Below are 18,313 nucleotides of genomic sequence, written 5' to 3'. Positions count from 1 at the left end.
ATGGCACTTGCAATATTCTGAAACTGAAAAATATAGGTTATTTTTCTTTTGTTTCAATTCAATTCAATGTATTGAATTGAATATCTAATTCTTCAGAAAAAATTTTAGAACATGGATATTTTGATACTCACTGTTTTTCTTACTATTTTCATTTCAATTTTTTTTATTTATCTATTCAGTCCATAGGTTTTAAAGGTATTCTGCTGTTTGGTAATGAGGCTCAAAAGAAGAAATATTTTCCAGATTTAGCTGCTGGAAAAAAAATTGCATGCTATTGCTTGACAGAACCTGGTAGTGGTTCAGATGCTAGTGTAAGGACTTTTTTTTTATATCTCTGAATCATATAGATATACTATTGCAGTTTCCTCTAGTCTTCTCATTGTACAGGGTCATCAACATGAAAAAGACACAAAGTTCCGGAAAAGTCACAAAATGAGAAAAAAAGGACAGATTCTTACTCATAGTTCATACAGACCTTGAAAAAAAGCTCATTTCCAATCCCTTGAATTTTTTTTTCCAAGTCTTTAAAATTCTTCGAGAGTCTTTAAAAAACCAGTGTTTTTGAAATAGTTGGTCTTCACAACCTTGTTTTTTTTTACTCTGTAAGTGACATCCTTAAGAAAGCCCTAGCAGCCAATACCCCTGGCTAATTGGATTTAAAGCACGTTTTTTTCTATTATTCTTAAGCCGGGTTTTCCTAGGAGCAGGTTTTCTGTGCCGCATGAATCACCACACAGTCTATTCACCAATAACCAACCAAATCACCAACAGGTTCTGTGACAGTTAAGTTGTCACAACCAGGATAAAAAATAATGAACATCATGAGCAAACACAACTAGAGTCGAGAATTAGAACTTCAATTTAAATTTAATTCAGATAGAATGCTTAAGGATTTGATTCAGAATATTTTACAAATTTTGGCAAAAGTTAATATCATTAAGTCGTCAGTCCACATCTCCATTCTCGGGGAGTAAATCCATCTCGTAGCTGGATATTGAAGTCGACTCGTCCGTTCTTTTACCTCGGCAGGCCTTACACGATGAGAAGTGGCCTAGTAAGAATTCAGGAACATGGAGGATTTACAAAGGCATTCCAAGCTATCATTCTAACTCCCCAGGTAGAGTTAAACAACGAGTGGCAAAGTACTGCTGGATATAAGTGAAGTGAGAATACAAGTGTGTGGAGACGACACTATCACTGCCTTTCACACTGAAGCGGTGACCAGACCACACCGCAGATTTGCATACATTCCAGATATTCCCCATCAGTGGAATCACGATGCAGCTGCAGTAGGAATGACGTCATTTCATCAGTCAGTTGAAAGCCTCGGGAGCTATGTTTACCAATTGCTCCTGATTGACGACGACCTTGAACCAACACCAATGACCTGACTTACGATATTTGGGTGAGAGAACCAATTAGCAAAATTTATTTTAAAGCACTTATTTTAAATATGGTGGTCCCTCTCCACTCGCCTTGGGTTCGTGCCGTTACAGTTTCACTCTTTTCCTACAGAGTGCAACAAGCCTCACGCCGGGCATGATTGACCAACTGCCACCGGAAGAGTCAAGTGCATCGTGTGCCACGCGTCTCACCAATCTTCTCTTCATTTTTGTTCTTTTCTTTCACTTCCTCTCAAACCAGAGCACGCAGACAACAGAGTAGCTGATGCCAGGGCCATATGCGATATAGCATAACACAAACGCGTAGCGTGATTAAGTAACATGTTTCTGTCGACGGGAAGTGATCCAGTTTGGTTCACGCGGCACAAAAAACCCACTTCTAGGAAAACTGGACATATGGTAAAATGTATCCTGTGATCGTATGTAGATGTATTTGGAGTCGTCTGAAGTCATTAAACTTTTGTACTAGATATTTTTTCTAGAGGACTTGAAAAATCAATATCTCCATCTTCTATGTGTAAAAATTACCACCCGACACAGTTGCTTCCCCCTTTATTTCCATCCCTGGTATGACGTCAGCTGTGTACATCATTTCTTGGAAGATCACGTGACGCGTTGAATATCGGCGCGATCTCCGTTATTTTCTTATGGCGTCCATAGCTGTTTAAAGCAATAAATGAAAGAAACAATTTCAGCATCGATGATATAATGCCAAAATTAATGAAAGAGAGAATTCCAGAATCAATAAAAGAAATAATTTCAGCATTGATGAAAGAGAATTCCAAAATTAATAAAGCAATAATTCCAGAATTAATGAAAGAAATAATTAAATCTTTTTCTATCTTTAGAAGACAATTAATTGCAATATTTATAGAATGAACTGTACGTTTCACAGAGGAAATTTATGATCTGTGTTACTCAATGCGTCACATGATTTCCTTGCAATCGATGTTACTGCCGTCACTGCAGCTCCATGCTCCCTCCAATAATAGAAGCTGGATGCTGAAATCCTGTATGAATAGTGAAAAGCATTGCAATTTGGTGAAAATTGGGCAATCATCTTCGAATTTATTGTTCAAGAAACTTCTTGCCGTGAATGATTCCATCAAGCCTGTAAGTGACTTTCATTGGAGGTCATTTATTAAAAAATAAAGTTGTGAATGCAGAAATTATATGGACACTACAATGTATAAAAAACATTACTACGTACACGTTATTACGTTATTAACATTAACATTATTTACATTAAACATTATTAACGTACAAATCAATATAAACCTTGGGAGGAGGAGCTGTAGATAATATGCAGTGGCCTATAAATCGTTGAGAAATGTATTAGAGCATGAATTATATATATACACTGCTGGCCACCGTAAATGCAACACCCTGAAGGAAGCATGCAAATAATATGAAATTTACAACATGCATTAGCGGAGGTGAGATATGCAAATGATTAGAATTTCAGCACAGACGCACATCATGCGCGCCTGTGGCGCCACTTCAAAGCGCTATTTAAGGCTTGGAGATTTCGACGATTTGAAGTACGGCAATTGTGTTTTTCTTGTGGTTTTTTCAAAAAAACGATCAATTATGCCTCGTAGAAAACAGCGATCATCTTTTGATCAAGTATCCGAGTTCGACAGAGGAAGGATAGTGGCCTACCGAGATTGTGGATTATCTTTCAGGGAAATCGGTAGTCGTGTTGGACGAAACCAAACAACTGTAATGCGGATATGTGATCGTTGGATGCAGGAGGGTACGACGGACCGACGTGTTCGATTGCATCCACCTCAGTGCACCACTTCACGTGATGACAGGCGTATTGTGCGTATGGCAGTGACGGATCGCTCAGCCACATCACGAACCATAGCACAGCACATTCAGTCTGTACCGCATCATCCAGTGTCTGCGCTTACCATTCGACGCCGTTTACAGCAGAGTGGTCTGTCCGCAAGACGTCCATTGCTTCGTCTACCCTTGACGCAGAACCACAGACATCTCCGCCGCCAATGGTGCGATGAAAGAAGGATGTGGACGGCACAATGGAATTAAATTGTCTTTACTGACGAGTCACGCTTCTGTCTGCAACACCACGATGGTCGGATGCTGAACAGCTGCGTTATGCACTGCCACACTGGTCCTGCACCGGGTATTATGGTATGGGGCGGTATTGGATATCACTCTCGCACTCCTCTAGTACGCATTGCCGGTACTTTAAAAAGCCAGCGCTACATCTCCGAGGTGTTGGAGCCAGTTGTCCTTCCTTACCTTCAGGGCTTGCCCACAGCCATATTTCAACAGGATAATGCGTGACCACACGTGGCACGCATTGTCCAAAGGTTCTTCGTCAATCGCCAGATTGAATTGCTTCCCTATCCAGCTCGCTCTCCGGATCTTTCGCCGATAGAAAACATGTGGTCCATGGTTGCTCAACGATTGACCCAGATTACATCCCCAGCTGCCACACCAGATCAACTTTGGCAACGCGTGGAAGCTGCTTGGTCTGCTGTACCCCAAGAACACATCCAAAGTCTCTTTGAATCAATGCCGAGGCGTGTGGCAGCAGTGATCTCCAACAATGGCGGCTACTGATTTTGGCAGGAACCACACTTCACAGAAGTCTATAAATTTAATCATTTGATGCTTGGTCAACATGTTATCTACAAAATAAATATTGTTGTGATATCTCTTGTCTTTCTTGGTGTTGCAATTTGGGTGGCCAGCAGTGTATATATATTATAAATACTCAGTGTTTTTTTAATTTATAAATGAATTCTCAGCAAGAAATTAGAGTAATTTAAATTTTTTTATTGGTTTGTAGTGGAAACATTTTCCATGGAAGAAATTTGTCATAAATCTCAGTAATGTCTTAATGATTTACACAGTGGTGTTTTGTCCTATGATAAAAACATGCACCTTGTTTGTCTGAAATTTTTTTTTAATATTTCAATGTTAACGTGAAAATTTGAAGGTGTATAAGTATGCAATGAATTCACTGTATGATATACATTATGGATGATGTGAAATGAAATATGTAGAAATGTAATCTCTCTGACAGTTTCAATCAAAACTAAATATGTGCCTATTCATGTGAAAAATATGCATTTGTAAAAAATCCTTGAATTTTTAAATTTTACCTTGGAAAGTGCTCGAATAGTCCTTGAATTTTTTTTCTTTGGAAGAGTACGAACCATGTTACAATTTGATGCTGGTTTGGTATCTAAGAGAGTGTTTCAAAGTAAGGTCCATAGCTGATGTAGACTTCCACAAAGGCACACATATTCATGCCTCAAAACTATATTAGTAGGCGATAATAAATCAACATTACTGAGTGCAACGCCATAGCTTGGGCTCATTTCACAAGCAGGAATTTTAAGGAAATTCAAAAAGACCAATCGAATAGCTCCATTTTGTAAGCATCTAATCAGAATGTTGCATTAGATTTGCATACAGGCTGTTAGCTTCATTCTGATCACAACATTTGACTTGAACAGAAATCTTTTTTTTGCTGAGCAATCAGGAGTTGAGATTTGGTAATCAACCGAAGTGGGATCCATGGTCAGCATGATAGTGGTTATATTTCTCCTCTGGAGACTGCACCCATAGTGTGTTGAAATGCATTAAGAATTTCATATTTTTCCCTTGTGTTTGCTTTTTTTTGCATCCCTTCAGAGAGTATTTTGGGCAACAGTTTAGTTACTGTTTCACATACAGAAGTAGATAAAAAGTATACAAAGTTTACACTTCTTCAAATGAATCAAACATCTAATAATGTTACATAGTTTTTCTGCACTTAAATTTTTTCTATTTTGATGCATGTATTTTAAAAATTCATTATGTATATCCAAATTGTTACATAGATTCATGTTCATCTATTCCATATTTGTGATTTAGAACCTCATTTATATTCCTCGTATTTTATTCAAAGAAACTCAGACATATACCCATGCAGCACAATTCTCTTGCACATAGGCCCAGTGGAGTTCTGACAGGACAATTAATATTCTTCTTTGTTTAAATTACTGCCATGATGTTCATTGATAATTATATTGATGCCACTGTGCACTTTGACAGATCAGTGTATAACTGAATTACTTTTAAAACACAATTTGTGTTGGTGAAAGCATGCAAAAGAAGTATTTCACTAATTTATGTGCTAGCTATTATCATACATGGTCACTGTGCTGTGAATGTATTTAATGAAAGTTTTAATAAACATTTTTTTTTTATAGTCTATTCAAACACGAGCAGTTCCAACAGCTGATGGTAAACATTTCGTTCTGAACGGTAGTAAAATATGGATAAGTAATGGTGGAATTTCAGATATTTTTACAGTTTTTGCTAAGGTAAAGTGATTTTATGTAATTACAAAAAATTTGATTGTATTTTTTTTCATTTGTATTAAAATTAAAGCATTCATATTAGAGAGAAAAACTACTTTTGATGATCCTTTACCAGATTGCTTAAAAAGTTTAACTTTGAAACATTTGTTTCTATAATGAAAAATTAATTTCATAATACAGTGAAGGTTAGTGTTCATGTCGCAAAATCTAAAAGTATGGGAATTAAAAATTGAATTAAGCATCACAATATGAAAAAAAATTGTTGTATTGTAACTCATTTATAATATCAGCTGTTGTTGGAATGTTTACCAAGTGTGCACTATTTCCTGTGAATAGCTCAGCTGTTTTTAGATTTTCAAGGCCTTGGAAAGTCCTTGAAAATCCACAAGAGTGCTTAAAAAAGAATTTTTTTAATTCTGCGAGAGTCCTTGAAAAAAAAAAAAATTCCGAAATAGTTTTTTTGTCACCTTTTTTTTTTTTTTACTCCATAAGTTACATCCTTTAAAAAAGTGCAAAGCACAGGGAAGAAGCTTTAGCAGCCAATGACCCGGGATAATTGGATTTAGAATTAGTTTTTTCCCCATTATTCTTAAGCCGGGTTTTCCTAGGAGCAGATTTTCTGGGCCACATGCAAAGTGATTCTCCCAGCGTGACACGTGTCCCCTCTCTGTGACACGGTGTTCACTCACCAATAATAAACAGGTTTAACTGTTTTCCTAGAGAGCGTAACAAGCCTCACGCCAGTGTTTTATGTGGGGCGTGATTGGTGATTCCTTCTGGAGGAGTCAAATACATCGTGCGCCACACATTTCACCGATCTTCTCTTCATTTTTGTTGTTTTCTTTCACTTCCCTTCAAACCGGAACATGCAGACGACAGAGTAGCTGATGCTAGGGCCGTAGGCTATATAGCTGCCATGAGCTGATGCGCCACGGTAGGAAAACGCAAACGCGTAGCGTGATTATGTAACACGTTTCTGTCGACGCGGAATGATCCAGTTTGGTTGATGCGGCACCAAAAACCCATGTTGGAATGTTTTTTCCCTTTTTATTCTCTGTGCACGTGGAACCAGTCGGAACGCCACAATATGTAAATCGGCTGCTCTGTATTCTCACCCTCACAGCAGCGAGGCTTTATACTGTAGGCTGGTTTTTTCACATGGATGTCGGGATTGTTTTTTTTCTCTACCTGAGATTGCTGGTTATTATTTGTCTGCCATTTTATTTTTTTTATGATGTTTTTTTCCCCTTGCAACTTTTATTAATTAGAGTTCAAAATGAACTTCCAATCGTTGTTTTTTTCTTCAACTCAGTCTGCATGCTCTGCCCCCCAACAACCCACTTCTAGGAAAACCCGGCATTTTCGTAACATGTATCCAGTGTTCGTATGTAGACGTATTTGGAATTGTTGGAAGTCATTAAACTTTTGCACTAGGTATTTTTCTGGAGGACTTGAGAAATCAATATCTTAAAAAAAAATTTATTTTTGCCAAAATAATGTCAGCCTTTCGGTCCGTGAGCGAAGCTACCTCGGATTACTGTTAACAAAATATTGATTTGAAGCGCTTGTACAAGGTTATTTAGAAAAAGAAAACAAAAAATGAGTGGCAAGTGTATTTTTAATGACTTGTGGCTGAAAAATCCCTGCTATCAAGATTGGTTGCTGAGTGTGTCAGACAAAAATGGTGCCAAATGCAAGCTGTGCTTCAAAATCATCAATATCACTTCAATGGGGGAATTGGCACTAAAATCCATTGAGCTTATATTACTGGAGAGGGTATGATGCAGGGCCATAACTAGTATTTTTGTATTGTCTTGCCACCCCCACCAATTCAGAATGAGATAATTTTATATGTGTCCACCTAAAAATTGCCACCAGGTGCATGTCCCCCTCTAGTTCTGGCTCTGGTATGAGGTCAGCGGTCTACATCATTCCTCGTAAGATGACATGACGGGTTGAATGTCGGCGCCATCTCCATTATTTTCTTATGGAATCCACAGTTGTTTAAAACAATAAATGAAAGAAATAATTTCGGCATTGATGATATAGTAATTCCAAGGGGCGCAGTAGCCCAGGTCGATAAGATACTTGCCTAAAGTACCAAAGGATGTTTAGAGGTGTCGTGAGATCGATACCCGGTTTGTCCTTGTCAGAAAACTTTCCTGACACAGGTACAACAGAAACTGCAACATGACCGCAGAAAAAAATGCTACCGCAGGGAGTCGCCCCATCGAGGGGTTAGTGCACCAACCTGCCAATGAATATAAAAACAAGCCTGCCGTTCGAAATCGGCAATAAATTGTAGGTCCCGATCTAGAGTTAGCCCTTGTGTGCAGAAAATGGCCGTGTGACAAAAAAGGATCAAATTATATAATTCCAGAATTAATGAAAGAAAAAATTATAGAATTAGTGAAAGAGATGATTTTTCAGCATTCCATGAAAGTGGTAATTCCAAAATTAATAAGACAATTCCAGAATTAATAAAAGACAATTTCAGCATTGATGAAAGAGAATTCCAAAATTAATAAAGCAATAATTCCAAAATTAATAAAGCAATAATTCCAAAATTAATAAAGCAATAATTTTAAAATTAATGGAAGATAATTCCAAAATTAATGGAGGATAATTCCAAAATTAATGGAGGATAATTCCAAAATTAATTGAAGATAATTCCAGAATCAATAAAAGAAATAATTCCAGAATCAATAAAAGAAATAATTCCAGAATCAATAAAAGAAATAATTCCAGCATTAGTGAAAGCAATTATTCCAGAAGTAATGAAAGAAATAACTCTAGAATTAATAAAGCGGATAATTCTGGAATTAATGTAAAATAGTTCCAGAATTGATGAAAAATTCCACAATTATTGAAAAACTTTTTCAGCATTAACAAAAGAAATTATTCCAGCATTAATGAAAGAAATTATTCCAGCATTAACGAAAGACATTATTCCAGCATTAATGAAAGAAATAATTAAATCTTTCTATCTTTAGAAGAGTTCTCTATCCTTTTTTTTCAAGTCTTTAAAAGAAAATTAATTGCAATATTTAGAGACTAAACTGTACGTTTCAGTAAGGAAATTGACAGGCATGAACTGTGTTCTTCAATGCGTCACATGATTTCCTTGCAATCGATGTTACTGCCGTCACTGTAGCTCAATGCTCCCTCCAGTAATAGAAGCTTGATGCCGAAATCCCATATGAAAAGTGAAAAGCATTGAGATTTGGTGAAAATCAGGTAATCATCTTAAATTTATTGCTCAAGAAACTTCCTGCGCAATGAATGATTCTATCAAGCCTGAAAGTGACACTGTTGAAAACAAAATAAACATTTCATTGGAGGTCATTTATTGAAAAATAAAGTTGTGAATGCAGAAATTATATGGACACAATAATGTATAAAAAAACATTGTTCGTACAAATCAATATAAGCAACCTGGAGGGGGGGGAGCTGTACATAATATGCAGTGGCCTATAAATTATTGAGAAATGTATTAGAGCATGAATTATATATATTATAAACACTCAGTGTTTTTTTAGTTTATAATTCTTGAATTATCAGCAAGAAATTAGAGTAATTTGTACCTTTGATTTGTTTGTCGTGGAAACATTTTCCATGGAAGAAATTTGTCATAAAGCTCAGTGATTTCTTAATTACTTACACAGTGGGTTTTTTCTCTATGATAAAAACATGCACCTTGTTTGTCTGAAACTTTTTTTTTTTTAAATATTTCAATGTTGATGTGAAAATTTGAAGATGTATAAATATGCAATGAATTCACTATGATATACATTATGGATGATGTGAAACGAAATATGTAGAAATGTAATCTCTGAAAGCTTCAATTAAAATTAAATATGTACCTATTATTCAGGTGAAAAATATACGTTTGTAAAAAGAGTCCTTGAATTTTTAAGTTTTACCTTGAATAGTCCTTGAATTTTTTTTCTTTGGAAGAGTACGAACCATGATGTCATCTCTTTTTTTGTTGCAATGTTCCACTGTATATTCTTTTTTTGTTGCAATGTTCCATTGTATATTCTTTTTTTGTTGCAATGTTCCATTGTATATTCTTTTTTTGTTGCAATGTTCCATTGTATATTCTTTTTTTGTTGCAATGTTCCATTGTATATTCTTTTTTTGTTGCAATGTTCCATTGTATATTCTTTTCAGAACCTATCATTATTTTACAGATTCAAGAAAATAATTCCTGGGTTATCTGTCACTGGAGTTATTTTTATAATAATGATTAACAAAAATTGCAAATTTAATTTCAAGTGAATTTTCTGTTAAAACAATTTTTGTTTCTATTTCATAGACTCCAGTTAAAACAGCTGATGGTGAAGTTGATAAAATGTGCGCTTTCATTGTTGACCGCAGCTTTGGAGGCGTTTCCAATGGTCCTGCTGAAAAGAAAATGGGTATTAAAGCCTCTAATACTGCAGAAGTATATTTTGATGATTGCAAAGTTCCTGCTGAAAATCTTCTTGGAAAAATTGGTGATGGCTTTAAGGTGATAAGATTTTTTTCAATTTTAATTCATTTTTTAACATACTAAATGTTGATTTGACGTTAACATACTAGACGTTGGCATATAAACTCAAAGTACTGAAAATTTGATCTGCAATAGTTTGTGTGTTCCTCTTTATTTTGTGGAAAGTAGATAGTAAATCAGTGAACTAAAAAAAAAGTACTGACATTTTCATGCTCTCACGCTTAATCCTTGAACTCTATCTCTACTTATAATGAAGTAACACTATAATTACAGTATTTAAATTTTTTGCTCAATTATTCCTAACTGCTTTGATACGGAAAGAGCTTATATGTATGATTTTTTTTAAAGAAATCTGAAACGTTCCTGTAGTGTAGTCCTCAGATCACGAGAAGAGTTATGGCAACACCCCTCTCTGGAGAGGGTCCATTTTGGTGCGGGGGAGGATAAAAACTATCCCGGGTTGCCAGTAAAGGCTGTCTTGGTGCAAATCAGTTCTCTCTGTATGCGAGTATTCTTCACGCTTCAGCGAACTCTGTCAGTCTTCACGCTTGAGTGAGCTGCACTTTGTGTTGGTGTTTGTTAAAAGATGTACTTGAAAATTGTTGTTATAAATTTTGAAAGAGTAAATTAATTTTTTTAATTTAAAAAATTTGAATTTTTATTAAATTTAAATTTAATATTTTGAACTAAAACATTTAATACAGAAAAAAATTTAAAGGGAGTAGTGATAATATAGTAATAAAGGGAGTAAAATTAAATTAATAATTAAATTACTAAAATGATAAAATAAATTAATTGTTAAATTACTTTAAATTAATAATTTAATTTAAAGGGAGTATTATTAATTTAATAATAATAATTTATTACTACTGTAAATTATATGGCATTTTCTTCAGTTTAATTTCTATACCGCAGCAAGAGAATGCCACCTGCTTGCAAAATTAGCCATTCTTCTTCTGTTTACCTTCTCTTATCGCCATGATTGTCTTTTTTCATTTTTTACTTTCTCCACATAAGCTACTCATATGGGCTTTTCAAACAGGTGACAAATGCAGTAGTGACAAATAAAAAGATTGAACATGCATGCTTGTCAAGTTTGCAGTTACGTCTGTAGCCACCTTAAGGGCATGCCTAACAGGGATCCACCTGGATGATTCTAATCATTTTTTACAACTATAAATTCACTTTAGAGGTGACCCGTTGACCTTTAGACCCGTTGAATATTCCAGCTCGAGAGCCCGGCTGCAAGATATGGGGGCCATGATTAAGAGCATCGGAAGCATGGTCCTCTCATGCTGCAGCAGGGATCCTGGCTGGGATCTGTCACCTGCCGTTCATACTGAATTTAAAGTGTGGAAAAAAAAGAAAATTATAAGAATTCTCTCCTGGGTTGGATTTTTGTCAACCCCATCCTTCTGGGGGCCATGGTTGAAAATGTTTTATACATGTAGTGTTCAGCTTCAGCATGGAATTCTTTATTGAAAAAAAGGCTGGAGTTTTTGATCCCTTCTGCAGAATAAAAAATATATATTTTTGTATTAAAATAATGTGCTGTAAGCGCTCGAGCAGTCTTAAGAGCATCACGGGCCAAGTGATTTTTCTGAAGCCCTGCCACGTAAATTCTGGAAAATTTCAACCAGATTTTATTTTTGTGAATCTAATGTGACAATGCCTTAAGACGGCACTGTTGAACAGTCGGTGTTTACTTAACAAAAACACTGCGATGATAACGTTATCAAGAGCACTGCCGTGGCGATTTTAGTGAAATTTCTAGGAGGCCAAAATAGCGTAAAGACGCCAAACGGGAAAGCGCTGTTGCTAGTGCACTATTCTCGATGGACAGTTGCTTTACCTAAAAAGAAATAATAGAATCGTCCGACGTGACATAGGCGATGTTCTTCTCGTGATCGGTGGACTATATTTAGGACTTATTCCTTTTGAACTATTGTTTATTCTAAGTAGGAACATTTTTTGCAATTTAATTTTCCTAAGAATTTGTGATAATTGTCATAACCAAAACACTGATGTTGCTGCAGATAAGCCATGAATTGAGCCGCAGGCAGTGAAAGTTTGAGAATCACTGCCATAAAGAATAATGAAAAGTCAAATCTTTAAAGAAAAACCATTCAAAATTTGTCTCAGCTGAAGAATTATGTATTGGACTTCCAGATTGTGATAGATATGTTATTGTTATACCAATCACATTCTTATAATATATCTGTCTTTAATGAAGAAGTAGAATCAAACATAAAAACTCGAAAAACAATACATTAATAGTTGGAGATATTAACATAAACTTACATAATGGCAATAAATGGATTGTACCACTTTATAATAGCAATACAAGAGAAATTAATGAATCTAAAATGTGCCTAGACAATGTTTTTTACAGAACAAAAGCAAACACTACACAAAAATTTTTGGTTTACAAAACTCAAATAACAGATGATTTTCAAATAACAGGATATATAAATTTTATACAAAGGCAACCAGAAGGAAAAAATAATCAAAACAAACATTTAAATATAATAAATTACTATAAATTCAAAAATTTTATTGCAAATATAAATTTGGTTAGTGTCCTAGAGCAGTGGTTCTCAACCTTTTTTAGCTTATGGCCCACTTTGAACCATATTTTCTTCTCATGGCCCCCCCTCATCTTACTTAGGGCCCCCCCCCCTACCCTCATGAAGGAGCGAAACACTTTCTACTTACTGAATATTATTTTATAATGAACAAAAATTTTATAAACAAGATTGATCAAAGTGGGGGAAGGGGAGATTGCCCCCTTTCTTAAGGGACAAATTATATGGGAATAATAGGTCTACGAACCTACACATTAAATCGCCCCTACCGACACATTATGGGTCTGCACCTTACCGTGGGCTGGGGAGTTCAATAAACTTCTTTCTTTTGGGATTTTATGCATGGTCGTCTCACTATATAATGGTTCCTTGGGCAAAATAATATTCTGGGGCGCCCCTTTAATCGAAACAGCTTACATATTTACACACAAAAATTATAGTACCATGTGACCATGAAGGGCCACCACGAGCACCCCCAAGCCATGCACACATAGGTTTAGATGACTCCTGCTTCATGGACAGCCCTGTTGGATTCTGAAAGTTTAGTCACACTACGTTTTTCCCCCAACATATTTCACTTGAAAATTTGATTTCTTCATATCTCTCTGCAGGCCCCCTTCATCTGATTTTCACTCGTGGCCCCCTTAGAATACCCCAGGAATGCAAGGGGGCCATATGGCCCCAGGTTGAGAAACACTGCCTAGAGAACAGATGTTTAGAAAATAAATACAAGCGATTTTTAGATATAGCATCAAATTCTAATCTCTGGACAAAACAAGTTAAAATGAAACCCAAAAAAAGTAAAAACAATTGGATCATTAAAGAAATAGAAGAATAAATTGTAAAGAAAGATTGTACAAAAAATTTAAAAAGCACCCAAAGATTGTTTCATACGAATTTGAATACAAGAAATATAATCAAGATCTGAAAATGTGCAGGATGTACATAAATGAATATCCCAACTTTGCAGGGCTATTGAAAGAAAACTAAAAGTACAAAAACTTGTTGTTTATCGGAAATCAAAAATAACAGTTGAAAGTTGAAATTTGACACTGTTATAAGTGTTCAATGTGAGGCCCCTTTAGTAACACGAAGGATATCGAGGCGGTACGATAACTCATCCCACACTCTTTTCAGCATGTCTTGTGTGACGGTTTGTAAGGCTGCAGATATACATCATTTGGTAGTGGTGGAACAAACACCTGATGTTTGATGTAGGCCCAGAAAAAAAATCACACGGAATGATGTCAGAGCTGCAAGGAAGCCATTGATGAAGAGCAAGGTCCTGGGGTGCTTGGCGACCAATCCACCGGTGTGGTAATTTGTCATTTAAAAACCCACGAACAGCTAAGTGCCAATGGGGTGGTGCACCATCCTGCTGTAGAATGAAATCACCTGATGATTCTTCTAACTGTGGCGAGAAATGAATTGCATATGTTAAACTCACAGCATTCAGTCTGATGGCCTCGTGCCGCCATCTATCCCAATCTTCATGAACTTTCAACTGTTATTTTTGATTTCTGATGAACAGCAAGTTTGTACTTTGTTTAGTTTTCCCTGCAAAGTTGGGATATTCATTTATGTACACCCTGTATATTAAAAAAATAAAACAGGAGTGCATTAGGAATAAATTTAAGGCATGTGAGACTAATACGAAACAGCAATGGAAATGTATCAATCACAATGTTATAAATAAAAATGTAAAGCACAATACACTTCCAATCTCTAACAGCAATAAAAATACTAGTGAAAAAATTCAATGAGGACTTTATAACAAGAAACATAGAAGAAATGGAACTAGATATAGCCTACTATTGTGAGGAGGAGCAAACCATAACTAATCTAACAACTCAGTGTATTTTTTTGAAATTAATGATAGTGAGATTGAGATTATAACAAAATTAAAGAAAAAGCAAGTGGATACGATCAAATAACCCCTAAGATGTTGAAAATAATCTCATATTATCAAGTGGATATATACTAAAAACCTAATCAACTCATCAATACTAAATGGATTCTTTTATAGTGAGTTAAAATATGCCATAATACATCCCATTTATTAACAGGAGAGACAGATAACTTATTAAACTACAGGCCCATATCAGTTCTTCCCATTTTTTCAAAAGTAATAGAAAAGTTTATGAAAAAACAGCTCATAAGTTTCCTAAATTATCAGAACTTCCTAGCACCTAACCAAATATGGGTTTCAAAAAATACAGAAATAGCCATCTTGAAACTTATTAACCATTTAAATACTGGATTTAACCGTAATAGATATTCAATAACAGTTTTTCTTGATTTAAAAAGAGCTTTTGACTACATGGATCTAAGGATACTAACAGAAATTGTCATCAGCTGGTATATACGAAGTAATACATTAAACTAGTTTAAAACATATTACTTTAATAGAAAACAAGCAGTTAAAATAGATAAAAAAATCAGTGCATTCCCAGAAGTTAAAAAAGGTGTGCCCCAGGTATCTGTCCTTGGGCTGATTTATTCTTATTTACATAAATGACATATTCAAACTAAATATAAATAGTAAATCTCATTAGCAGACGACAATACTGTATGTTGAAGATACCAAAATTGCAAATTTACTAAAAAAAAAAGCTGAAGAGGACCTACACAAAATCAACACCTGGCTGAAGAAAAATAAACTTAAATTAAATGTACAAAAAACCAAATATATTTGCTTAAAAACAAGAATTATAAATAATTTAACTAACATAAAAATTAAAATCCATGTTCACTGCCCATGTCAAAATACTTCACAATGTAATTGCCATGAAATTGATAGAGTTCATGAATACAACTACCTAGGAATAATAATACAAGATGACCTAAAATGGAACTCGCTATGTGAAAAAATAATAAAGAAATTAAGAACGTATGCCACACCATTTTATATAGATTAAAAAACACAATCGACAATAACTTTCAATAGTTAGCAATCACTTTAACTACTCAATAGTAACACATGAAATCACTGCTTGGGGAGGTGCTTATCAAAAAAATATACAAAAAATATTTAATATATATATATATAACAGAATAAGATCCCAAATAACAAACAACAATTATATAACAATGTCAAACTAATTCTAAAACAAAATTATATTTATAGATATAATTCTCATTCTTAAACAATAAATGTTTAGAAATGAAACAAAATAGAACCTCATCTAGATTGAATAACTTATATCAAGTGCCGAAAACAAATAAAACACTATTCCAAAAGAGTTATAGATATACTGCCCCTAAATAAAATAATGAACCAATACTATGCAACTAATCATACAAATAATAACATAAGATCCAATCACAATATATTTATATTCTCAATAAACAATAGTTTAGAATCCATACTACAACAATAATTGATCATAAAAAAACAACACAAGGAATATAATTCATTCTAAAAACAAAAATATAACCATTCTTGTAATCAACTTAAAAATACATGTGAATACACATTGTACGTGAATTCTGTGTTCGTCAACTGACTAATTTTATATGTTTATATTTAAATATGTATATATTTTTTTTATTCAGTTAAAAAATGTCTAAAAATATATATATGACTTTATAAAATATTAACCAATTAGTACTGTAACAAGGCTGTTGCATAATTCAATTAACTCTTTAATTTAACTTGTATTGACCCACTGGAAGGACGATCAGTCTCTTGGGGTCAGTGTCTGTGTCATCATAATGTTACTTTTTGTGGAATTTTATTGTTTTGTGTTTTTCTCAGTTTGATTGTATGTTTTATGTGTTGTGTTCAGTCCAATAAATAAATAAAAAATAATTCCACAACACCAACTACGATTCTTTTTAAAGGTAAAGGACAGGTTGATTTATTTTACATTATTGCATTTTTACTTATTTTTTATATTGAAGGCTTAAATATTTTCAGAATGACACAAAAGAGCAGTGTCTTCACTTTGAAATCCCTATTTACATCAACATATCAAGTTGGTAATATGGTCTTTCGTGATCTTGTGCCATAGTCAGGGCATCTTTTTGAATTGGCCCAGAGGACCCAAGAAGCCCAAGTTGAACAAGGGCCCTTGAACTATTTAAGGGTTTCATTAACACCCATATGCACACAATATATATTTTTTAATTTGGTGACCTATTAAAATAATAAAAGAATCCCCAAAAAATGCTTGGGGTTGGGCAGCACAATGGGAAAAATGGAACTGTTTGGCATGTGACATTTGGTAGATTACCAAAATATGAATAGCCTCTTCTAGACCAGTCATTGAGGCCAGCATGAGGCGAGGAAGTGTAGGGCAGCATTTTTTATATCTGATTTGTTATGATGTGTGTTCTTTCAGATTTTTACACATTGAAATAGTTTTGGGAGGAAAGCTCGAGTAGGTAAATGAAAAAAAAAAAGTGCAAGTAAATTCAAAACTTTTGAAATGCTAATTAAACCCTTTTGTGCTGCTCTCTTTAGGTCTCTACAGATAGGCTGGACTATATCTTTATTTTTTTTTTGCAGTTGCATTCATTTTTCGAGGAGGTCTGAAATCGCATAAGTTATGAGAACCTGAAAGTATCTGGTTTTTCACATTCAGGTCTCTATACAAACTGGTTTCTGAAAAATTAGGTTTTTTTTTTTTGCGAAGGATGTTTTCACTCTTTATCAACTTTTTCCAGTTGATTCTTCTTTTGGCCGAATGCCTCAGCAAGTTTTAATTCCTTGTTCATCTTCCAACAACTGCCCCTTTTGGTCAACACCATACTAGAGAGCGAGCTAGTTTTTGTATACCAGTGGTTCGCAAAGTGTGCATCATCGCACCTAGAGGCATCACGGTGAGCTTGCGATATTCATATGCGTAGGTGGCCAGAACCTAGAGGCTGAGGCCATTTGAGCCTCCAAAAAATTTTGTAAGGGGGCTATGTGAACCCCCAATAATTTAGGCAAAAATAATGCAATGTACCCTCTCCTGTGTACGTGCCTAAGTCCCGATATAAAGGATGACCAGCAACTCTCAGCCCTCCCAATGTTTTCTTTATTTTGGCACCTCTGTTCATATGTACCTGTTTATTGTTTTGAAATGGTTCTTTGTTAGACTATTCTGGGGAAGACTTGGATCAATGTTGACTAGGGCATGGAAGCCACAGGTGAGGAAAGTTTGCGAACCACTGTTGTACACCTTCAGCCTGTTATCGGAATCATCTGACACACGAAGACTCCTCTTCTTGCAAACAAAGTGCCATAAAAAGCCACTATCTTTGTCATTTTTCTGCAGCGGTCTTCACAATGCTTTAGAAAATATATTTTGCTTGTTTTGACCAGACTCAGGGCCACTACTAAATGCTTGGTCAGCTGGGGCGAGCACGCATTTCAGCGTAATGTTGGAGAGGTTAAAAGGTAAAATTTGGGCACGCTCAGGCCAATGCTTGGGGCACTAGCCCTGCCTGCTTCCGCCCTGATCTGACTTATTCCCCCATTGTAATTTGACATCCCAAAAT

General features: G+C 35.1%; 1 protein-coding gene across 1 annotated transcript in view; it reads left to right on the top strand.

The window, feature by feature from the left end:
- Acadvl (Acyl-CoA dehydrogenase very long chain) overlaps positions 1-18,313 on the top strand; it is a 73,082-nt gene that overhangs the window by 15,031 nt on the left and 39,738 nt on the right. Inside the window, exons 6-8 of the mRNA XM_089247075.1 lie at positions 180-311; positions 5,636-5,749; positions 10,065-10,259. Of these exons, the coding sequence (XP_089103201.1) occupies positions 180-311; positions 5,636-5,749; positions 10,065-10,259 (441 nt within the window). The remainder of the gene's footprint in view (positions 1-179; positions 312-5,635; positions 5,750-10,064; positions 10,260-18,313) is intronic.

Source organism: Pholcus phalangioides, unplaced genomic scaffold (genome assembly GCF_987345545.1).
Source record: "Pholcus phalangioides strain wild (caught in Gottingen) unplaced genomic scaffold, Ppha-v1.0 ptg000017l_1, whole genome shotgun sequence".
Classification (NCBI taxonomy): Eukaryota; Metazoa; Arthropoda; class Arachnida; order Araneae; family Pholcidae; genus Pholcus; species Pholcus phalangioides.
Note: the sequence above shows the minus strand (reverse complement) of the source record. Positions and strands in the feature narration are given on the sequence as shown.